The sequence below is a fragment of the Onychomys torridus genome, chromosome 22, assembly GCF_903995425.1.
Source record: "Onychomys torridus chromosome 22, mOncTor1.1, whole genome shotgun sequence".
NCBI classification, from domain to species: domain Eukaryota; kingdom Metazoa; phylum Chordata; class Mammalia; order Rodentia; family Cricetidae; genus Onychomys; species Onychomys torridus.
In genome coordinates this window covers 31023391-31047816 of record NC_050464.1, presented here as the reverse complement: position 1 = coordinate 31047816, position 24426 = coordinate 31023391, and the positions used below count along the sequence as shown (strand labels likewise).

Below are 24426 nucleotides of genomic sequence, written 5' to 3'. Positions count from 1 at the left end.
TGGTTCTTAGGCATCATAGCTGGGCATAACTATTGGTTGTTTGCCTCCTTGTAAGCTTGCATGGTGCCTTCTGGTACCATGAAGGTTAGTCCTCAGGGAGCAGGCATTCAAGTCAGTTGGAGCTCAGAGGCCTCTGGCTCCTGTTTTTGAAGTGCATGGTGTCTTCAGCAATAGAGACTCACTTACCTTGCATCGCTGGGGGCAATAGCAATAGGCTGTATGTTTTAGGAGACTTCTTGACAGCCCTGACCAACAATTCAGAAGGCTTCTCATGTCTGCTGTTGGGTTTTTTGTTAGGTTGTCTTTGGCTCTTGGAGAAAGCATTGTCAGCCCAGATGAGAGAAGTTCATTTAAACTATATATGTATATTTATACACTGAATTACATGTAACATGTTTGTGGTTTTTGTTTGTTTGTTTGTTTTTGTTTTGTTTTTGCTTGCTTGTTTGTTTTGTTTTTTTGGTCAGTAGTATGATTCCTTAAGACTTTTTGAAACATCCTTACTGTTATTTTACGTTCTTTCCTCCTTCTGTATTTACTTCCCTAGAGAGGCACCTTCCCCTGTTCTGTTTCCCTGATCAGATCACTGGTGTCTTTCTGTGCCTCTTCTTGCTCCCCAACCTCTACCCCATCAGTGGTCCTTTACTTTTTTTTTTTTTTTTTGGAGATGGTCTCTGTGTAGTCCTGACTGTCCTCAAACTCACTATGCAGACCAGGCTAGCCTTGATTGAACTCAGAGATCCTCTGCCTCTGCCTTCTAGGTGCAGGAAGTGAAGGTATGCACAACCACACCTAGCCCCAGTGGTCCCTTTTTACTCTCCTGGTTTCTGCAGTTACTCCAGGATACTTAACATCTGAAGATTTAGAAACAGGCACCTCAGATAAGAGAGGACATGTGACATTTGTCTTTATGGGTCTGGGTTTCCTTTTTTTTTTTTTTTTTTAAGATTTATTTATTATGTACACAGAAGAGGTTGCCAAATCTTATTACAGATGGTTGTGAGCCACCATGTGGGTGCTGGGAATTGAACTCAGGACCTCCTGAAGGGCAGTTGGTGTTTTTAACCTCTGAGCCATCTCTCCAGCCCAGGTTTCTTAATAAGATCTTTTCTAGTTTCATCCATTAACCAGGTTAGACCCTTGAGGAAGGGGTGGCTCTTTTAAAGACAGGTTCTCATATAGTCTAGACTGGGCTCAAACTCTTGTGTAGCTGAAGCTGGTGTTGACCTGTTTCTGCTTTAAGATTGATGTTTAGGTATGTGTGTGTCTTTGTATCTCTGTGTGGCTGTATGTGTGTGTGTGTGTGTGCAGTGCAGTGTTTTTAAAGGCCAGCAGAGGGAGCTAGATCCTCTGATACTGGAATTACAGGCAATTATGAGCCACCCCACATAAATGCTGGAAACCTAACTGGTCCTCTGGAAGAGTAGTAAGAACACCCTAAAAAATTAGCCGTCTTTGAGGTCTAGACATTGAACTCCTGATCCTGCTTCTACCTCCTGAGTGCGAAGCTAATATGTGTGTCTCACTGTACCTGCTTTTTGTGTGGTACTGAGAATGGAGCCCAGGATTGGGTATACTCTACCAACTGAGCCTGCCATAAGCCTTAATTATAAAGTTAGAAGGGTGCCAGGAAGTTGTTCTTGGGGTGACTTCTGAGAGAAAGCTTAGCTCAGAAACAAAAGCCTGGGTGTAGACCATGTGCACTTGGCTTCAGCAGGACTACTGCACGTGAACTGGGTTGGATGGTTTGGGTCAAGGTTCATTTCCATCATCTATAAAACAGGTGGTTAATTAGAATCCAGTGCTTAACATTGAACTTGGTTCCTAGTAAGATCTGTGACAAGTTACTAGTCAGGTTCTTAGGTTTTCAGAATTTCTTTTCTTTTCAAATGTCTCCTGACTGGAATGTGCAGGTCAGATGAGAACCTGTAGGAGTTCTGTGTGTGAGTCCAGGGGGTGGAACTCGGGGTGTCAGGCTTGGTGGCAGTGTCTTTCCGCGAAGAGCTGTTGTGCCAGTTTTCGAGAACATCTTATCATGTGTGAAGCAGAGGGTTACAGAATCCCTGAAGAAATGAGAGGTCATCTGGCCTAAGGCATGCTCTTGTGATTAATGAAGGTGAGGAAGATTGCTTATCATTTTTTGTAACTCTAGTCCTGGGGGATCCAATGCCCTCCTCCAGCTCCCATGGGCCCAAGGCATTTGCAAGGTGTACAGACAGACAGGCAGGCATTCACCCACCAACAACTTTAAAATAGGATTCCAGTTGTGTTGTTCCACAAAGTGTGGAGCAGAAATACAGTATTTGTTGTTACTGTGAGGATCCAGTCTTGATGCTGTACAGCCAGCCTCTGCATGGGTTCTGTTCCAGACTTGCAGGTTGAACTGACTGAGGATGGTTGGTGGACTAACCAGCACTAAGTGGTGTTTGTTTTTTCTCTAAATAGTACAGTCATGTATATATGACATTTACATTTGACTGGATATTTTAAATAATAAAACAAGGTATGTGAGTCATGCAAGTACTGTATATAAAGGATTTGAATAGTCTTGAATTTTGGTTCTGATGGGGTCTTGGATCAGTCCCCTAGAGTAGAAAGGAACAATGGTATTGTTTATTAGGATTCAGTTCACTTGCAAATAGTCCACATACAAGGCACCATTTGATAGCCAGGTCTTGTGTTGTTTGATGTGGCTTTTGTTTGTTTCTACAGTGCTGGAAACTGAGTTTAGGGCTCAAACATGTTAAGCAAGCATTCTCTACCACTGAACTATATTCCCAGCCTGGTGCCTGAGTTTTGTGTACCATATCTTTTCCGAGGGAGAGAGTTGGCAAAGAAAAGCATTTGTTGGACAATTCCTGATTTTGACTGTGTAGCCCAGGCTAGCCTCAAAATCATGATGCAACTGCCTCAGCTGGAATTAGAGCTGTGGACCACCAGGTCTGCTATATCACAATGCCAATTCTGTCAGAGACATGTATTTGGAACTTACTGTGTCTAGAATTATTTATTTAATGTTTGGACATTTATTTACTTAGTGTGTGTATGTTTGTCAGAGGACAGTGTACAGGAGTTGGTTCTCTCCTTTCAGGTGTGGGTCTTGGGGATTGAACTTGGGTCATTAGGCTTGGTAGCAAGTGCCTTTACTTACTGAGCCTTCTGAAAAAAACCAGTTTTAACTTATTTTTTAATAACTTTTCTACAGTTGTAGATATATTACCTACTTTTTAGATACGGGGGGAAAAATGAGAGATGATTGGAGTATCAATCAAATATGTGATTATCAATGTGTGCCACCATACCTTGCTTTTAAAAATGCTATTGCTTTGTGTTTAATGTCATTTCTTTCTTTCGGTGTACTTGTTTGGAGTGGAGAGACAAGGTCTGACCTCAAACTCACAGCATCTCACTGCCTCAGTCTCTGAAGTGTGGGGTGCGGGCATGCACCACCTACCCCACCCCGCTATGCTGTCTTTACTTTTCTTTCATCCATTTTAGTTTTTGTTTGCTTGTTTGTTTGTTTTGGGGATGGTCTCACCTAGTAGCCCTGGCTGTCCTGGAACTCACTGGGTAGACCAGGCTGTCTTTGAATCTGCTTGCCTCTGCCTCCTTATTGCTGGTATTAGAGTCAAGTGCTACTATACCTGACTTACCCACTTGGGTCTGATAAAACACTAGTCTTGTCTTTCTTCCCTGTCTGCGGTGATCTCTCCCTGGCCTGGTAGCACAGCACACGGGCCACTTAGATTTCCTGTCGCTCAGGGTTAGATGGCCCCTTCCACAGACAGCCTGACCCATATTTGAGTAGAATTATAAGATTATATTTTAAGTTTAAACAATGTTTTAAAGTGTATTTAGTCTTCTGAATTTAATAAAAACAATATTTAATCTTTACAGAGGTCGGAACAGTAGCAAAGGGCTGCCTCAGCCTACGGTGAGTACCTTTCATGTTCTTTGTAAAAATATAGAAAGTGTGGGGTTGGGGATTTAGCTCAGTGGTAGAATACTTGCCTAGCAAGTGCAAGGCCCTGGGTTTGATCCTCAGCTCCGGGGGGGTGGGGGGTGTGTATTATATTTTGTGTGTGTGTGTGTGTGTGTGTGATTTCTAACCATAGACTCAATAATAAAGCTAGGAATAAAATCTCTTGAATTGTGCTACAGATAATATATAGATGAGTCACTTTAATACAAAGTTACTGATTCTATATTGCTTTTCAGTAAGGACTCTATGAAACGTACAATTTTCTGTTAACAGTATTTGTGTTGTGTATAATACCGATACCAGCTCAAGTGTTTCGATGTTCTAGGACCAGAGTTTATAAAGTCCTTTGGGCTTTTGTGTGAATTAATGTGCTGTCCTTTCAGACCTTCTAGTCTGCCGTTTTCCAGCTCTTATCAGTGAAGTTGAAATGAACGCCAAAAGCATAAAGGTCTATCTGAGAAGCTGCCACTAATTGGAGATTTTTGAGACAGGGTCTGCTGTGTAACCTTGACTGGTCTGGAACTTATGTAGACCAGGCTAGCCTCAAACTCATAGAGGTCTGGCTACCTCTGAGGGCTTTTATTTGTTTGTTCCTTTTGCTCCTTTTGTTTGCTTGCTTGGTTTGAGACTGGGTTTCTCTGTGTAGTCCTGCCTGTCCTGAAACTAGTTCTGTAGACGAGGCTGGCCCTGAACTCACAGAGCTCCTCCTGCCTCTGCCTCCCAAGTGTTGGGATTATAGGTGTGGGCCACCATACCCAGCACCACTGAGTTTTGAAATATGGTCTTTATTGGTCATGTTATCTTCCTGAGAGTCAGGAGAACACACCCTTTTGTAGTCTGGCCTGGCTGGAATAGTTCTGTTGCCTTGATTCAAACATGCTGAGAGAAGCTGATGGTGTAAGGTGTGTCCTGCTCACCACTCCTAATTTATTAAGATGTACTGCACCCTTTTTAAGACATAGATTGTGAGGTCCCAAATACCCACCAGGTGCTTCCCAAATTACCACACAAAGACTTGTATTAATTGTAAATGCTTGGCCGATAGCATAGGCTTATTATTAAGTAGCTCTTATGTATAAAATAACCCATTCCTGCCGGGCGGTGGTGGTGCATGCCTTTAATCCCAGCACTCGGGAGGCAGAGCCAGGCGGATCTCTGTGAGTTCGAGGCCAGCCTGGGCTACCAAGTGAGTTCCAGGAAAGGCGCAAAGCTACACAGAGAAACACTGTCTCAAAAACAAACAAACAAAAAAACCCATTCCTATTAATCTGTTTATTGCCACATGGTCTGTGGCTTACCTGTCCTCTGGCAACTCGCTTGCCTCTGTCCGACTCCGCCCTTCTTCATCCCGGTCCTCAGTTTGATTGCACCCCTAACCTTATCTTGTCTTGCCCTAGACCAAAACCGCTTTATTATCCACCAGTGAGAACAGCGCCCATTCACAGAGTTCGAAGGGCACCCCACAGCATTTCTCCTTACTACCTACCCAGCAGCCCTTGGTGCTGGGATTAGAGCGCAGGCTCTCATGTGCTGGGCAAGACTCTTCCATCCAGCTGTTTCCTAGTGCAGCTGACGATTAACTCTGTTGTGGTGTGCGTTGTTTTAGTGTGGGATAGTGAGTGTGCCTTGGTGCAGGAATGACAGTTGGAGGGCCACTTTGTGAGGGTGGAACTCAGGACCTGGGGCTCATTGTGTCTTTACCCACCAAGCAATCTCACCAGTCCCTGTCTGAGGTTTTTTATTTGTGTGAGTTTTGAGACAAGGTCTCAGTATGTAACCTGGCTGGCCTGGAAACTCACTGTGTAGACCAATGGCCTGGAGTCCACAAAGATCCACCTGTCTCTGCCTCCAGAATGCTGAGATGAAAAGTATGTGCAAGCATGCCTGTGTGTGCTAGAGGTTTTAAAGTTTATAATCGTGCAGCCATTCCTGTACTCAAGACATGGCATTTCCCTACCTGGGAGCTGTGCAGTATGTCCCTACGAAATTGGTTTGTCTTCTCTAGAGGTTTTTGTTTTCTCATACTTGGAGGTGTAAGTCTGCTGGTTTTGTTTGTTTTATGTCATATTAATTATTAGTTGGAATAGTTGTTTGATTTTATTGTTTATAGCTCTTCCTTCATGCATTATAATCCAAACATCTTACAGCTAGAGAAATATTAGCTTTAATATGCAGACAAGTACAAATATCAGCTGAGGTAATTATGTTTTTTTTTGTTTTTTTTTTTTAATTTTCCAGATTTCTTTTGATGGAATCTATGCAAACGTGAGGATGGTTCATATACTTACATCAGTTGTTGTAAGTTACCTGATTATTGGGGATAAACTTCATCTATGGAGTTAAAGTGTGGAGAACAGTTCTCAGCCTAATATTATTAGGTCATACTTAAAAGAAGATGATTTTAAAAATACACTAGAACAATATTCAGTTGATTCTATCTCCCAGTGAAAGTGTTCTTGCTGACCCTGATGTATGTATGATAGGGTTTATAGCTGATTGTCTTTTGTGTAATACTTTGTTATCTGATGGTAGTGTGGACAGAAATGTGCAGTTACTTTTCAGTTCATGCTCACTTTGGAGCTGCCGGTTCTGTACAGTGTAGAGAATTCGGGGTAATGGCAATCAATGTCTGAAACTTATAAATGAAAAGACTCGTCTCTGGTGAGGTAGCATATTATTTATTTCAAACACTTGTGTCTTCTAGGGATCGAAATGTGAAGTACAGGTGAAAAACGGTGGTGTCTATGAAGGAGTTTTTAAAACATACAGTCCTAAGGTAATTTTAACTCTGGGGTCATCTTTTATGGTCATATCACTTCCTGAGTGTCAGGTCTGAGCTGATTGGATTTGGCAGTTGAACTCATGATAGTTTCCTGCTCACTACACATTCTATCCATTTTTAAAAACCACTTAAATTTTTCCCTCTAGTAACATACCAAATTATTTATTTATTTATTTGTTTTTTGGGGCTGAGGACCGAACTCAGGGCCTTGTGCTTGCTTGGCAAGCGCTCTACCACTGAGCTAAATCCCCAACCCCATAAATTCTTATTATTTAATGACTGGTTTGTATAACTGAAAATACTGTGTGTAGTGATGATATGCAGCCATATGTAAGTGCTGAGTTACTTCCTCTGTTACCACTAATGTACTTTAAGTACACTGTAACAGGGTAGATTTTACTTCTGAGGATTTCTACAATTTGGGTGCATGACCGATTACATTTCTTTTTTTTTTTTTGGTTTTTGAGACAGGGTTTCTCTGTGCAGCTTTGGAGCCTTTCTTGGATCTCACTCTGTAGACCAGGCTGGCCTCGAACTCACAAAGATCCTCCTGCCTCTGTTTCCCCAGTGCTGGGATTAAAGGCGAATGCCATCACCGCCTGGCCCGATTACATTTCTAAACAGGACATGATTGTCAGGTTTTCTCATGATGCTTGCTTTTGCTTTGAGCTAAATATCCCTGTAAATATTATTTAATAATGTTTTTAATGCTTATTAATTTTTTTTTTTATTTTAGTGTGATTTGGTACTTGATGCTGCACATGAGAAAAGTACAGAATCCAGTTCGGGGCCAAAACGTGAAGAAATAATGGAGAGTATTTTGTTCAAATGCTCAGACTTCGTTGTAGTACAGTTTAAAGATACAGACTCCAGTTACGCACGAAGAGGTAGGCTGTGGTTTCCTAGCCCCCCTGGGGTAATAGACTCACTTCAGCAATCACACAGATCTTGCTATGTGCCTCAGGCTGACCTTGGACTCTTGATCCTCCTTTGCTCTGTGTAGTCCTGGCTGTCCTGGAACTTGTTCTCTTGGCTTGTCTTGAACACAGAATTGTGCCTGCCTCTGCCTCCCGGCCTTTTTATTCAATTAAAATGGGAGTTTTAATGTGTTTTTGTTTTAAAATATCTAAAACTTATAGAGAAAATAACTCGGTACTTTTAGAAGTATAAGAGTAATTGTAGTTTGCATTTTTTTTTTTTTAAGTTTTTAGATTTGCTTTATGTATGTGCGTATTTTGCCTGAATGTATTTATGTATGTCGTGTGCATACCTGGTGGTCAGAAGAAGGTATTAGATTGTTGCAAGTGTTGATTGAAGAGGGACATGTGGAGTTGGCCCTTCCTCTTGGTAGGCACTTGATAGCACTGGGAAAGGACCTTTGCAGGTCAGAAACTCTTGAATGGTGGATTGTCATTAACTATGATTTCATTTTTATGCTTCAGTTGGTGCTAACAGCTGTTCTGAGACTGGGAGGCACAGGAAGTCACAGCCTTTCTCAGTACAGTCCCCTTACTCATCACCTTTCCAGCTGCAGAGGCCACGGCGATGGGGCTTTGATTTGTAATCTTCAGCGGGCCTTCCGCCAGCCACGAGGGAGACAGATGCTTTAGTTGCTGCCTTTAGAGTCAGTTTTGCTTATACTTTGGAATAACAAATAATGTATATTTATACTTTTGAATGTTTTTAAATTTTATGACTGACCTTGGTCAGAAGACAAAGGGGAAAACCAAATGGGTTGAGTGTACACACAGCACTCTGGGAAGAGTGTTGGCTGTAAGAGAAACATTAATCATTGGCCGTTCTATTATAGTGTTTGCACTGTGCTTGTTTGGGGAGTGCTGTGGTTCCAGCCTAGGACACTGGATGCTAGGTGAGCATGCTACCATTGCTACACCCAGCCGTCCCTACTTACGTCCTTTAGTTTGCGGTGCTGGAGAGCCACCCCATGGTGCTAGGCAAGCCTCCAGCTGAACCCCACCCCAGCGCTGAAGTTCTGATGTTTGTTGTTAGCTCAGTTCTTCTCCCACCCCCCACCCCCCACCCACTCTCACTGTGTGCTGTCCTGGAACCCACTCTGTAGACCAGGTTGGCCTCACACTCCCCAGAGGTTCCTCTGCCTCTGCCTCTGCCCCTGGAGTGCTGGGACTAAAGGTGTGTGTCACTCTGCCTGGCTTTTGTTTAGTTGTTATGACAGGTTCTCTTGTCATCAGACTGTTGTCCAGTGATAAAGCTTCATGCCTCCACTCCCCAGTGCTGGGATTGCAGGTGTGCTCCAACACCCCAGATTTTACAAGGTGGTTGGGGTGAGCATCTGCTAGGTGAGCCACATTGTAGCCTGTTTTTTTTTTTTTTTTAATGAATTTGTTTATTTTGAGATAGGGACTTGGCTTTTAAGTAGCTATGTGCTCCAGGCTTGATCCTTTTTTATCTTAACCTTTTAGAATCATGGACCGTTCTTATTAGGGTTTCTATTGCTGTGAAGAGACACTCTTATGAAAGAAACATTTAATTGGGCTGGCTTACAGTTTCAGAGGTTTAGTCTATTATCATCATGGCAGCACATGGCAGCACATGGCAGCACATGGCGGCATGCAGGCAGACATGGTACCAGAGAAGGAACTAGGAGTTGTACATCTTGATCCACACGCAGCAGAAGGAGACTATGTGCCACACTGGGCATAGTTTGAACATATGAAGTCGTCAAAGTCCAACTCTACCTCCCATCCTGACTTGTCCTTCAACAAGGCCACACCTACTCCTACAAGGCCACACTTCTTAATAGTATTAATATTTTAATTTTCCTTACGAAGATATTGAGTATTGAAATAATTTCAAGGGTTTTTTGTTTTGTTTTGTTTTGTGTTTTGTGGTTTTTTTTTTTTTTTTCTGAGACAGGGTTTCTCTATGAAATAGTCCTGGCTGTCCTGGAACTTACTCTGTAGCCAAGGCTAGCCTGCCTCTGCCTCCCAAGTGCTGGGATTAAAGGTGTGCATCACCAAAGTCCTGGCTCAAGTATTTTGTTTTAAGACCACAGTTGAAAGCCAGGTATGGTGGGAGGAGGAGGCAGAGGCAGGCAGATCTGAGTTCAAGGCCAGCCTGATCTACAGAGTGAATTTTAGGACAGCCAAGGCTACAGAGAAACCCTGTCTCAAACCTCCCCACCTCCCCCAAAAAAATCCATGGTGGTTTAGTTAATTATACAGTTATATGTGGTGATAATGTGTTCCCCAATATATCGTGGACCCTAATGAACTTATATAGGGCCAGAGAATAGAACAACCACAAAATACACATAGAGGCCAGAAAATGGTGGCACACACGCCTTTAATCCTATCACTTGGAAGACAGAGATCTATGTGGATCTTTGTGAGGTCAAGGCCACATTAGGAATAGAGCCAGGTGTGGTGGCACACACCTTTAATCACAACACTTTAGATCTCACTCATGTCTTTGCTTGGAAAAGACACACACCTTTAATCCCAGAAAATGATGGCAGGAAGTAGAAAGGTATATAAGGTGTGAAGACCAGGAACTTTGGTTTTTTAAGCTTTTAGGCTTTTAGCAGCAGATTAGCTGAGATCCATTCTTTGGGTCAGGACTCAAGCTTTCGGTCTGAAGATTTGTGGACACAGGATCCAATGAGGAACTGTCGAGGTGAGGTGGCTGTGGCTGGTTCTGCTTCTCTGATCTTTCAGTATTTACACCAATTGCTGGTTCCTTTTTTTTTGTTTTTGTTTTTGTTTTTTTTTTTTAATTTTTTATTAATAGGAACATTTAATTCATGTTACAGTGAAATGTAGTGTGGATTTTATTTTTCAGTGCTGGGAATGAGCTCAGGGCCTTTGCATCCTAAAGATAGGCTCTGCCTCTCCTCAGCATTTTAGGGTCATTGCTCCATATTCTTTGGGTGCACATGGAAGTCAGATCAACTTTGGGTGTTGTTCTTCTGGAGTCATCCATCTTGTTTTTGAGACAAGGTGTTTTGCTAGGACTAGGGGTTCACTGATAAGACTAGACTGGCCAGCCAGTAAACTTGAGTGAACTGCCCATCTATGCCTCCCCAATGCAGGGATTATAAACACACAACCATGCTTGGCTTTTGTTTGGCTGCTAGGGATTGAACATCTGTATGCTTGCCTGGCAAGCACTCTGACTGAGCCTTCTTCTGAGCTCTCCAGCCAGGTTGTGGGGGGCTCTATGTACATATATCCCATACTGGTAGAAGCTGCTGTCTGTTGCTTTGGATGAAGTTACTGCTTATGTGCAGAAGTTTCAGTTACTAATTGGGCATGTTTCCTTAATCAAATAATTTAAGATAATTAGTGCTGCATAAAAAACAAGAGTGGTTTGTATTAGAGGCTTACTTGGCTTTTTAGTTTCCTGGAGTAAAAGAAGATAGAATTTAACCAGTGCTTGCTAACACTGAGCTGTAGTTAGACACTTAAGGACATTTTTCAAACGTTCAGTCCACCTTTATTTATTTGTTTATTTATTTATTTTTTGGTTTTTCAAGACAGGGTCTCTCTGTGTAGCTTTGCGCCTTTTCCAGGAACTCACTTGATAGTCCAGGCTGGCCTCGAACTCACAGAGATCTGCCTGGCTCTGCCTCCCGAATGCTGGGATTAAAGGCATGTGCCACCCCCACCCCCACCTTTCTTTCTATTCTAATTTACTAATTGCCAGCTTGGACTGGAGAGGTGGCTCAGCAGTTAAGAGCAGTGGCTGTTCTTCTAGAGGACCCGGGTTCAATTCCCAGCACCCACACTGCTGCTCATAATTGTCTGTGACTTCACCTCTGGGGACTCTGATGCTCTCTTTTGTTCAAGCTAGGACCAGTCTTTTATAGACACAGCCAAAACATGTATACACACACACATGGTTTTAGAGACAAGAGTTTCTCTGTGTAACAGCTATGACTGTCCTGGAACTAGCTCTATAGACCAGGCTGGTCTCGAACTCACAAAGATCCACTTGCCTCTGCCTCCCAGGTGCTGGGATTAGAGGCGTGCAGCACCACTGCCTGCCCACAATTAAATTCTTGATTTAAAAAAAATCAACTGAGCATGGTGGTTCTCATCTTTAGCCTCAGTACTTGGGACACAGATCTTTCTGAGTGCAAAGTCAACTTGGTTCCGTACTGAGTTTGAGGCCAGCCAAGTTTACGTAATGGGACTCTTGTCTTTTTGTTTTGTTTTGTTTTTCAAGACAGGGTTTCTCTGTAGCTTTGGAGCCTGTCCTGGACTAGCTCTGTAGACCAGGCTGGCCTCGAACTCACAGAGATCCACCTGCCTCTGCCTCCCGAGTGCTGGGATTAAAGGCGTGCGCCACCACCTCCCAGCCTTTTTTTCTTAATTATTATACTGCAGACAAATTGGGAATGCTTTCGCGTGCGCGCCACAGGGTAGTGTGAAGCTCAGGGGATATCCAACCTTGGGTTTCTTTGTAGCTTTCCTGCTGTATAGAACCGACTAGCTGCAAGTGTGAACTCAAGGTATTCTTGTCTTCACCCTCATATCCCCCTAAGGGGAGCTTGGGTTCTTCAGAAGCTGATGTCATGAGTTCTGCTTTTAGGTGGGTTCTTGGGACTCAAATTCAGACCCTTGTGTACATGGCAAATACTTTCACTCACTATGCATCCTTCTAGCCTTAGGGCACTTTTCATGTGTGTGTGTGCATGTGCATGTGTGTGTCAAAAGTAGATAGATGTTTGTTTCCTTCCTTTTTCTTCCTTTTTTTGTTTTTGTTTTGGTTTTTTGGTTTTTTTTGAGCCAGGATCCCTGGCTGTCCTAAAACTCACTTAGTAGGCCAGGTGGCCTCAATCTCAGAGATCTGCCTGCTTCTGCCTGCTTGGTATTATAGGCTTGTGTCACCATGCCTGGAGGGTGTTTTTCTCAATCATGTTCTTATTTGTTTTGGGGATGTAGTTTCTCACTGGCCTGGAGCTCACTGATTGGCCAGTGTACCCCAGGGATTCTTTTGTCTGCCTCCCTAGCACTGATGATGGTGCACAGCAGCACATGAGCGAGCATATTTTACGTGTTGTGGCCTCAAGCTCAGGTCTTCCTGCTTACTCTGCTGGCGCTTTACCAGCCACCTGTTCTTAGAACTTGTTCCTTCTTTTGTTGCTGTTGGCCTTGGAATCACACTTCAGCTTCTTTCTCTACTCTTTCCAGTGTCCTTGTCTAGTTTACGGTTCCCATTTTTGTTTTCCTGACCTTCCCATTGCCTAAATCATTTTTCCTTCTGCATTGGAGCTATTTAGATAGAGCTCAATGTTTTAAAAGAGCTCCATGCTGTTCTGGTTTCAGTGCAGTAGCAGAACATGCTTTAGGTCATGCTCTCACAATCCATGCACTAGTGCACTGATGCCTGCACTAGCACTGTGTGTCTCCTCTCCGTTTCTGATTGCTGACCACTGCCATTAGAAGCAGACAGAAGTCACTTGGGCTCATCAGCTGCCACATTCAGAAAGTAGGAATGAGCGGCTGACTCGCTGAGTGACCTGTGAGGTGAATACAACTACCGCTTTCAGCAGACCTGACCTCTTTCCTCCGGCTTTGTGGAAGGAACAACTACACTCCTTCTCCCCTTCACTGCGTCCTCCTCAGCATTCCTACTCACTAATCTTTTGTTTGGATTTACTTATTGTGTGTGTAATGTGTGTGTGCATGACTGTAGAGGTAAGAGGACTTTTTGGAGTTGGTTCCTCCTCACTGTGGGCTCTAGGTGTTGAACTCAGCTTTTTAGGCATAGACCTGGACCATCTTGATTTTTTTTTTTTTTTTAAACTTTACTTTATGTGCAATGGTGTCAGATCCCCTGGAACTGGAGTTAAAGACAGTTGTGAGCCGCCATGTGGGTGCTGGGAATTGAACCCAGGTCCTCTGGAAGCTCTTACTTCTGGGCCATTTGTCCTGCCCCACACCTGGTCTTTTATACCACTTATTTCTACACTTCACACTCTGCATCCTACTGATTCCTTCACTTCTGCCTACAAATGATTCAGGTCTCCTTTCCCTGAGCAGAATCCCTTTTCTCTCCCTCTTACATACTATCCTAGCCTAGGCCACCTGGAGCCCTTTGCCAGACAGATCCTTCTGGGCTCTTCCAGACTCTGATGCTGCATTGGATGCTCTGCAGATGTACTGTGTCTGCACCTGCTTCCTGGCGTATTGTCCCTCCTTCACTGCCCTCTCACATGCTTGTCCTCCACGTGCCCCATCCATGCACTCGCTGGCCTTGTACCATATGTAATCCCCTCCCCAGCACCGGGACCACCCAGCACTGGGACCACTGCCTTTAATTTAGACCAGGTTGTATATGGGTGATGTTTCTCCCCATTGTATTCTGAGTGCCTTAAGTTTGAGTAGTGACTTCATTTTTTTATTTTCACTTTTGTGAGGGAAAAAACCTCACTTTGAATCCCAAGCTAGCCTTGAACTTGCTGTAAACTCTTGGCAATTCTTTCCAGAGCCTCCTCAGTGGTAGGATTACAGACATGAGCTACTATGTTAGTTTCTTTGATTGTTAAGGTTGGTTTTTAATCTCTTAAAAATTCTCACTGATACTTGAGAATTTTTTAAAATTCTCAAGGCACTACCATAGTGTCTTGGCACATAGCATATGCATCTTTGGATGCATGTCATTTAGTATCCTAATTTTTTTTTTTTTTTTTTTGAGCTGGGGATCAAACCCAGGGCCTTGTGCTTCCTTGGCGAGCACTCTACCACTGAGCTAAATCCCCAACCCCCAGCCTAAAAAAATATTTTTTTGAGCTGAGGATCGAACCCAGGGCCTTGCACTTGCTAGGCAAGCGCTCTACCACTGAGCTAAATCCCCAGCCCAGCCTAAAATATTTTTAAAGAACCACAATTTTATATGGAGGCTAGGAAGCCAGGACTGGAGAGGGGACTCAGTGACTTACAGTACATTCTGCACAACCACAAAGAGCTCATTTTGAATCCCAGCACCAGTGTAACAAGCCAGGTGTGGTCCATTTTCTGTGAGTAACCCCAGCACTGAGTAGTGAGGAGACAGGAGGATTGCTGGAGCTTGCCAGCTTACAGTCTAGTTGAAAAAGACCAAGTCCCAGATTCAGGGAGGGACTGTGCTTAAAATGAGGAAGGCCGAGTGACAGATGAGGACACTCGACACCCTCTTGAGGCCTTCTGGCAGGTACAGAAGTGTGTACCCCTCACACGTGCTCACACATACACACCCCAAGAGTGACCCAGTAAAATCAAGGGCAAGGCAGCTAAAGCAGCACCTATAGCCTCTGAGCAGTCTGCCATGGCTGTGGACACTGCAGAGGGATGCAGGGAGCGCTCTGGAATTACCTTTGAGGACCTAGTGTAATATGTGTACTTTTTTTTTTTTTTTGGTCTTTTTTCGAGACAGGGTTTCTCTGTGTAGCTTTGTGCCTGTCCTGGAACTTGCTTTGGAGACCAGGCTGGCCTCGAACTCACAGAGATCCGCCTGCCTCTGCCTCCTGATTGCTGGGATTAAAGGCGTGCGCCACCACCGCCTGGCTCTATGTGTACATTTTACATTTCTCTGGGTCCCATCTGCCTGTGAAGCTCAGGGCAAATACTGAAGCTTGTGAAAACAGTCACGGAAAATGGCCTGTCACTCCGGTGTGGTAGAAAATACAGGAGTTCTCTTCTGTATTTATCATGTGCGTGCCCATGTGTTGTGTGACAGACTTTTGTGGTGACACAACACACACACATCAATTCAACAACAGGGGACCCAGGACAGACCTGTGTCCTGACTATTACATCGCTGTCACATTGATAGACTGTGGGTTTTCCTGGGGTTCCTGTAGGGATGTGGGTGAGGAGTTGTCTGTAAGGACTGGGGCAACTCAAAAGCAGCTGCACCCCCAGAAAGCTCACTCCAGCATAGGTGATAACTTCCGAATAATGCCCCCCCACCCTGGAGCTTTCTGGGTAGCTTACTGGCAGTTTGGCCAGTCAGTCGCTACCCCAGCAGCCTTTTGGGAGGAGCCCTCAAGAATAGGTTTGTGACTGTCATAGTGAATGACCGTGGCAACTCTTATAAAAGAAAGCATTTAATTGGGGCTGGCTCACAGTTTCAGAGGCGTAGTCCATGATCATCATGGTGGGGAGCGTGGCATCCTCACACAGCAGCAATGGTGCTGGAGAAGCAGCTGAGAGTTCTACATCAGGATCCATAAGCATCAGGGAGAGAATGATACTAGACCTGGCTTGGGCTTTTGAAACCTCAAAGCCCACCCCCAGTGATAGAGTTGGTCCAACAAGGCCACACCTCCTAATCCCTCTCAAGTATTGCTACTCCCTGATACCTAAGCATTAAAACTCTGAGCCTGTGGGGGCACCCCTATTCATACCATCACAGCCACTCTTGTTGACCTCTTGTTGAGTCCCTTCCCTTTGGAGGGAGTGTTGCAACTGTAAAACATGCTGTACAACAGTAGGTCAGAGCCTTTAAAAAAAGGGTGGGGGGTTCTGGGCTTGGTATATTCCCCTGTAATCCTTGCAAGAGGTTTACTAAGGCAGGAGGACTAAGAGCACCGTTTAGACCACCTTTAATCCCATCACGGGGAGGCAGAGGCACGCAGATCTCTGAGTTCAAGGCCAGCCTGGGCTACAGAGTGAGTTTCAGGAGAGCCAGAGCTACACAGAGAAACCCTGTCTTGAACCCCCCCCCCCCAAAAAAAAGACAACTATTTAGTACTAGTAAAAGTAAGATAGTTTGGTTGTTTTTTAATATATTTTGTTTAAAAAATACATTTATTTATTGTGTATGTGGGCACAAATGCCATGGCATCTGTGTGGAGGCCAGAGTATAAGCCTGTGGGAATGAATTCTCTCCTGTCATGTGAGTGCCCTGGTGGACTCATGGTCAGGTGTGGTGGCAGGGGCCTTTTAACCACTCAGCAGTCACACTGGTGTTTGTATTTCTGTGTCTGGTCCCCATCTCACAAAGTCTCCTGTGTTCCAGGCTACTTGCTGTGTAGCCAAGGATGATCTTGAACTTGTGATCCTGATTCCAGATCCCATGTACTGAGATGGCAGCTCCACTACAGTAGTCCCATTCAGTGCAGGGAGTCCAACCCAGGTGTTCCTGGCAAGACTCTGCCAGCTGAGCTACACCCCATGTCCTTGTGCTTGCTGTCTTGAGTTCAGTGTCCAGATTGTACAAACAACAGTACTAAATAAATACATTATTAAAGTAGATTTGGATAAATTGAAAATGTTTTTCTGGTTTGAATGGAAGTATTTAATACTATAGTGTGGTCAGTTCTCGGTGATCTTATGATCTTCAAAAAGAAGAGCTTCATTTTCATAGGTACTGATGTGATGCTGAAGGTTCTGCACTTTTGTGTATTAGCAAAGAAAAGATGAAAATGTTCCCTTGAAAGCAACAGGGGCTGGGCGGTGGTGGCGCACGCCTTTAATTCCAGCCCATGGGGGCAGAGCCAGGTGGATCTCTGTGAGTTCGAGTCCAGCCTGGTCTACAGAGGGAGATCCAGGACAGGCGCAAAGCTACACAGAGAAACCCTGTCTCGAAAAACAAAACAAAACAACAACAACAAAAAAGAAAGCAACAAGGAGGACTTGCCTTCCCAGACACATGCTGCAGCACACCCATGTATATACATATACACACATACACACATATGTATTTCATTGATTAAGTTCCCCGTCCACCCCCCCCCCCCCCCCAAGCGTCTTTCTCTAGCTTTGGAGCCTGTCCTGGATCTTGCTCTATAGACCAGGCTGGCCTTGAACTCAGAGATTTTCCTGCCTCTGTCTCCTCTGGAGGAGGATCAAACCCACTGTGGGGAGGCGCCACCTCTGGGCAGGTGGCCTGGGCTATGTAAGAGTCGCTGACTGTGAGCCTGGGAGTCAGCCAGCAAGCAGCATTCCACTGAGCTCTTATCTTGATTCCTACTGTAACCTGTAGGGCAATAAGACCTCCCCCAAACTTGTTTTCAGTCATGGTGTTTATCACAACAACAGAAAAGCAAACTCAAACAAGACGATCAGAACAAAACAAAAGATAATAAGTTTGTCTTACACAACGCTAATGACTTCTCTGTAGAAGATCTGTTAGAAACTAGGAAATGGGATAGGTGTCAGACACACAGAATGGTGACCTGCCTCCCTTACTAACCAGAGAGCCACTGCCTCTCCCTGTGCTGGGTGATAGTGAGGCAAGTGGCAGGCGGCTCCAGCACTCCTGTGTTGTGGTTCTGAAAGCAAGTGACATTCTTGAACTCTAGCAGGTAAGTACATGTGTGTAGACAGTTTTTCTTCTGGTGTCTATTAGAAAAGAACAGTCTGAATTTGTCAGTGTGCTTGCCAGGGAAACACAGGCTTTCTCACAGCTATAAGAACTGGAATTTATTTAATTTTACTCAATTTTCTTCACCTCTTCTGGACATTGGCAGTTTGGGCTAGGATTAAAGGTGTTAAATAAAATAATTCCTCCAAAAAGGCATTTAAATAGGATCTGTATTTCTGATGGGGATGTTTTTCTATTTCATTTATTTATTTTTTAAATTTATTCTTACTCATTTATAGGTATGCAGTGTTCTGCCTGGATGTGTCCCTGCAGGCCAGAAGAGGGCACCATTACAGGTGGTTGTGAGCCACCATGTGGTTGCTGGGAATTGAACTCAGGACCTCTGGAAGAGCAGCCAGTGCTCTTAACCTCTGAGCCATCTCTCCAGCCCATTTTTCTATTTTTAGAACACTTTGTCATAGCATAAAGTTCTATTCAGAGTAATTCCTTTTACACTTAAGACTTTTTTTTTTCCTTTTTGTGATTGGAGATGGTCTTGTGTAGATTGGTCTGGCTACAAGTTTACTCTCCTTTCTACACAGCCTTCTGAGTACTGAGACCACATGCAATGCCTGTGTCTCTCTGCTGTATTCCTAAGTTTTTTTTTTCCCTTTGAATTCTATTGAATGCAGATTGCTTTCTCTAGGAATATTTGATCCTTTTCCATGAGCAGTTTTCGATTAATGCACTCTTGTTTTGTTGTCTTTATGTACCACTGATACATGCCTTCCTTTCAGCTCTTAAAAGCATACACACTGACCTCAGAAGGCCTCGGGTAGGGAAGTCTGTTCTGCCCCCCCCCCCCCCCATTTAGTGCTTGTCCCCTGCGAGCCACAGCTGTCTGAGTAAATGGACTTCGTAGAGCTGCTTCTTTATATACAAAAGCAGGTGTAATTTTTGGACTCAGGTTGTCAGATTCTCATTGTTTTTTTTTTTGTAGTTTAAAAGCAAAAATATTTTAGGAAACACTTAATGAGATTTAAAGAGATTTAAAACCGGCTTTCTTTGAAGGCAGTGGTAAGAGTTTGTTCCTTCTCTCATAAGATGACACATCAAGGCCAGTTATGGTCGGCACACCTTTAATTCCCCTTGCATGGGAGTCAGAGGTAGATGGATCTCTGTGGGTTTGAGGCTTGCCGGGTCTACACATAATAAGTTCTAGAACCAAAACAAAAACAAAAAACCCACCCACCCAAAAGAGATGATGTCAATCTTGAAAGACCTGGCTCTGCTGGGTTTACTTCCCTAGCTCACAAAGTGCCCTTTCCTGAAAGATGCTGTCTTTCTCATCTACCTTTCAATGTTTGAAGGCTGGGATGGGATGGGGCTGTAGCTCAGTGAGAGAGCCTAGCTTTGGGAGGTCCTCTGTCAACTCTTAAGTTACCCAACAGGGTGGAATACAACTCACTGCCCTACTTGACCCTCTCCTTAAACTGTGTGGAGGCGCAGGCCTATAATTCTCACACTTGGTAGGCCAATAGCAGAAAGGTCCTTGTTAGTTCAAGGCAACCAGGTCTACAGAGTGGACGCTTGTAACAAAAACAAACAAAAAATAGAAAACAAAGTGAAATAACACAGATATAAGGAAATTTTTGGCTTAAATATATGTGGAAAACATTATTATTATTGTTGTTGTTGTTGTTGTTATTATTATTATTATTATTATTATTATTATTATTATTATTTTCCCTTCTTAAAAATGGCGTGCATAGCCCTGGTTGGTCTTGAACTTGCCTTAGCTTCGTCTGGGTGCTAAGACCACAGGCATGTGTAACTATGCTCAGCTTGCTTGTTTTCTTGCTCTGTCGGCTTTGCCTTGGCACAATCACATCCACACTCTGTCCTCCTCTTTGTTCAGATGGTTCATGACTTAACCCACCTTTTCTCCAGATCTCTTCTTGCCCATCAAATGTGCATGGGCTGCAGTTCTTAACACCACCTTCTGTGCCTTGTTCAGAATAACCGGAGGCCGCGCTTACTCACACATCAGTTGGGACATCACATTGTGTATTTCACTCTTTGGTTTTTCCAGACGGGGTTTCTCTTTGTAGCCTTGGCTATCCTGAAACTCCTCAGACACCCACCTGCCTCTGCCTTCTGAGAGCTGGGATTAAAGGGTGCTACCACCACCCCAGCAGGACATCACAGTTTTTAAATGAGTTAATTGGCTCATTTGTATGATCAGAACTTGCTTGTAGCCTAGGCTAGACTCAAACACAAGGTGAACAAACCTCTTCTCTGAGTTTAGGTTCTAGATGGGGCCTTCCCAGAGGGACTTCTTGTCGACCTTCCCTCCTGTTAACCTGCAGCAGCACTGAGGGCCTTCTTGAGCTTATCTTAGCTGTCTTTTCCTTGGGTTTGCTTTTTGCAGAAAACCCTTGCACTCACTCCTGCACTAGACAGGTTCAAGACCAAACTCAAGTCTTTGCTTTTACACTCCTGAGCTGCCTTGCTCACTCTGGTCTGTTTTAAGGCTTACACTAGTAGCTCTTCAGCCAGACATTTTATTTTTAGATGGAGTACTTTGCTCCTACTGCAGTGACTTCAGTCTCTGTTGGTTTCTGTGGGCTGAGGAGAATAGGGGTTATTTGGAGCCCTAACAGCTCTTCCTGGGGCACCTGGAGAGATGGTTGGAGAAGCAGTGGTCTGCTAGGGGCACAGCCAGTTTTCCTGTGCCTTAACAGTTTTCTGGAGTTTAGAAATGTTGTATATAGAAATAAGATGTCTGGTGGTCCTCTTTAGTCCTTAATGCCTTAGAGATGCATATTCATTTTTCCAGGTGATGTCTTAAATCCTTAGGACCAAACCAAAAAAGTGGTCATTTATTTTTTTTAATAGGCATATTGCAGACAAAGACTACCATTTTATTTACCATTCAGTTCTGTGAAACATAAGAAATTTTAAAATGTTATATTTTTGTGGTAGCAGATCATTTCTAATTTTAATGCACCTTATGTATTGTTTTATTTTATGTGTGTATGTGTTTGCCTGCATGTCTGTGTGTACACCATGTCCATGGCTAGTCCCCATGGAGGCCAGAAGAGGACGTTTAGACCCCTGGCAGCAGAGTTAGAGAAGGTCGTGAGTGTGCTGGCACTTGAGCCGTATGTAGCTCTGCAAGAGCAGCCTGTGCTCCTCACTGCTAAGCCCTCTCTCTCCAGCCCCTCATACACTTCGCACAATAAGAACCAAGTGTTAGGTCTGAACAGTGAGCTCAGCACATGTAGATCTTTCTTTGCTCAGAAGCATCATAGCGTAAGTAAAGTGTGCACAGCTATTTTGAGGGTTAAACTTTGCCTGGGTGGGGGTGGGGAAGAAGAGAGTGTTAAATTTCCAGCTATACATTCAGAGTATATCTGAAGGACTACATGAAAGTAGCTTCACTGCTTTTCAGTTTGCAATCAGGATTATAAGATTACCCTACAGATCATTTACATACAGCTCCTTGGAGGATGCCGGGCAAATGACCCTTTTGCAGCCACCTCTGGATTAGACAACCCTGGTGCATGTTAGTGTTCTGGAAGCAGTTAGGTGTGGCTTTCTGAGAATGTAGCATCCTGTTATAATTATGTAGGAAATTTGGTATCTTCGAATTTCTGCTTGGTATTTGGAGTGGCTCTTTGTTTCTGATTTTTGCTATGAAGTCTGTCCTGCTTCCCAGAAAATTTTGACACATCCATGGTCCCCAGTTGATGAGTGAGTCCTATTGACCAGTAAGAGTTTCCATGAACACAAGTGAGCTTTAAAGACAACCTGGATTTCAGTTTTGGAGGCAGAAAAAGATTGTGCAGGGAAGATCCCTTTGCCTACTTTTGTGCCTAAAGAGGCCTGGCTTTTTGTCCCACCCTGCCTTGGTGAAAGTCAAGATAGCCTGGACCTTGGTTGTATTTTGATACTGTAGCTCTTCTTAATTCTCTGCTTTAAAGTTTTCTGTTGAGGGAGCAACTGTACCTGACTGATGGGGCTCCTCAAAGCTGGTATTTTGTGGTTGTGTGTTTGATTGTCTGTAAGGTGTATAAAACAAACCATTTCTTGACATTTAGTCAAGGAAATAGTGTGTTTTGATCAGTGGGCTCAGAACTAAAATCAGTGCAGAAATAACTGACGTTAACCAGAATAGAGAGTTTTTGCTAGTGGGTTTTTCAGACAGGTGCTGTTGCACTGTTGGATCTAGAACAGCTGTGTGTTTCTGGCATGCTCTGTGCTGTGAGTAGGGACTTGATGCATCAGAGCTGAGTGTGAGTTTTTGATGACAGTATGGCAGGGATCGACTTTCAGATTGCCTGTTTTTTGCAGCAGAGCAATGTTTCACTAGGAACATTACCCTTCATCTTGTGTAGTGGTTTATGCAAGAATGTCAGCTCTGACCACAGCCATTGTAGTCTTCATAGGCCTGTTCTTCTCTTCTGCCTTCCCACGTTTCTTTTCTTGGTGGTGTTTTGTTCTGTTTTATTTTTAAGATATATCTTTTTTATTATTATTATGTTTTCGGTTTTTTGAGACAGGGTTTCTCTGTGTAGACCTGGCTGTCTTGAAACTAGCTCTGAAGACCAGGATCTGCCTGCCTCTGCCTCCAGAGTGCTGGGATTAAAGGCATGTGCCACCACCGCCATGCTTTATTTTTAAGTATGTATTACGTGTGTCTGGTGTGTGCACTTGAGCATGGGTACCCATGTAGGCCATAGGTATGAGATCCCCTGCAGCTGGAGTCAACAGGTGATTCATTGTGAACCATCCAACATTGGCGTTGGGATTGAATTTAAGTTCTCTAGAAGAGTAATATGTACTGTTAAATGCTTGAGGCCTCTCTCCAGTGTATTTATTTATTATTTATTTGTGTGTATTTATTTGTTTTGGGGACAAGGTCTTATTTATCACAGGCTGGCTTGGAGATTTTCATGTAGCTGAGCATGACTTGTAACTTATGTTCCTCCTGTCCTCACCCACTGCATCCTGGGTATTGCAGGCATTGTTCCACTGTGCTCAGTGTACTTCAGTATTCTAAAACAGAAAGTAGGGTCATTTATGTGCGCTGCACTTGCCCATGTACTGTGTATGTATTTGTGGTGCAGGGCCTTTGAAAGCAAGGCCTTGTGCGTAACAGGCCTGCGTTCTGTCCCTGAGCTAGCCCCAGTCCCTGTCTGTTGTATTCAGCTGCAGCCCTCTGCTTTTTAAAGCTTGTTTCTAGTTAACTGGCATGGTGGCGCATGCTTATAATCTTAGCATTAGGCACTTGGAGGCAGGAGGATTGCCATACATTATAGCTTAGTTTAGGTCACATACTGAGTTGCAGGTCATTCTGGGCTGTATAGAATAAGCTCTGGTCTCAAGAACAAAATAACCCATTTTGATTCTATGTTAGCATGATGAGCATGTGGAGTTCAGAGGACTACTCAGGGGACTTGATTCTCTGCCTTAGCCATTTGGGACTCAGTGCCAAGTCCTCTTGCCAGCCAGTTTCATAATAAGAATAAAACCCATTTCTTGGACAAGTTTGACTGTTGTCAAAAGCTTGAAACTCACCATGCACCCCATGCTGACTCAGTTGCTTACATGAGCCAACATGCCTGGTGAAGTTGAATATTTTCTCTGAGCTGGAGTTGACTTGAGTTTGAGGAGCAGAATATAAATGGGGCAGGAGAAAAGTGTCCCCCTGACCACAGCTAGGTGGCACCAGTAACCCGACCTACAGATGGCCATTTGTGAGTGATGCATAGAAGTGGGGGTATACGTGGACCTTACCTCCCTCTAGTCTGGAGGCCTAAGGTGTGTGTTTATAAGGCAAGGAGTGGGTCACAGAAATAACCGAATCTTTCTTTCTTCCTTTTCTGATAACTTTCCCTTCTCCTTTTCCTTTCTATGCCAACAACTCCCCCAGAACCAGTTACCACATGTCTGTCACTGGCTCTGGTGCTATGTCTTGTTAAACAGCAGCTATGCTTGCTGTAGAGCACAGTAGAAAACTGATAGGCTTTGAGTTGTGGTAGGACATGTCCTGCCTCGACTAGAATGTGGCTGGCCATATCAGACCTCTGGAGTAGTCTTCCTTTGTGGTAACTCTAGACCTTAGTGAATTTTCTTCTCCTGCTCTTTGTAGCAACTTGTCATAAGGGTCAGGGCAAAAGAGTTTGGGAGCTTGTGGTCTCTGGTAAAGCAAGTCAGGAACATTACTGTGTTAGAAAGATGAGTGAGTGTGAGCATTTAAGTGTACCCCTGTATCTGCAGAGCACTCCACTGCTGTCTAGCTCTTCTATCTCCAACTGTGGAGCATTTCTTGTCCTTAGCAAGAAGCTTAGCTGAGCGTGTAGGTGTTGCAAAGCTTCTAAGCCAG

At 43.9% G+C, this 24426-nt stretch overlaps 1 protein-coding gene across 8 annotated transcripts in view; it reads left to right on the top strand.

Moving 5' to 3' along the window:
• Atxn2 (ataxin 2) overlaps positions 1 to 24426 on the top strand; it is an 88911-nt gene that overhangs the window by 27441 nt on the left and 37044 nt on the right. For all 8 annotated transcript variants that reach the window (XM_036171688.1, XM_036171694.1, XM_036171693.1 and 5 more), the window contains exons 2-5: positions 3898 to 3934; positions 6221 to 6280; positions 6687 to 6758; positions 7501 to 7651. In XM_036171688.1, coding sequence (XP_036027581.1) covers positions 3898 to 3934; positions 6221 to 6280; positions 6687 to 6758; positions 7501 to 7651 — 320 coding nt within the window. The remainder of the gene's footprint in view (positions 1 to 3897; positions 3935 to 6220; positions 6281 to 6686; positions 6759 to 7500; positions 7652 to 24426) is intronic.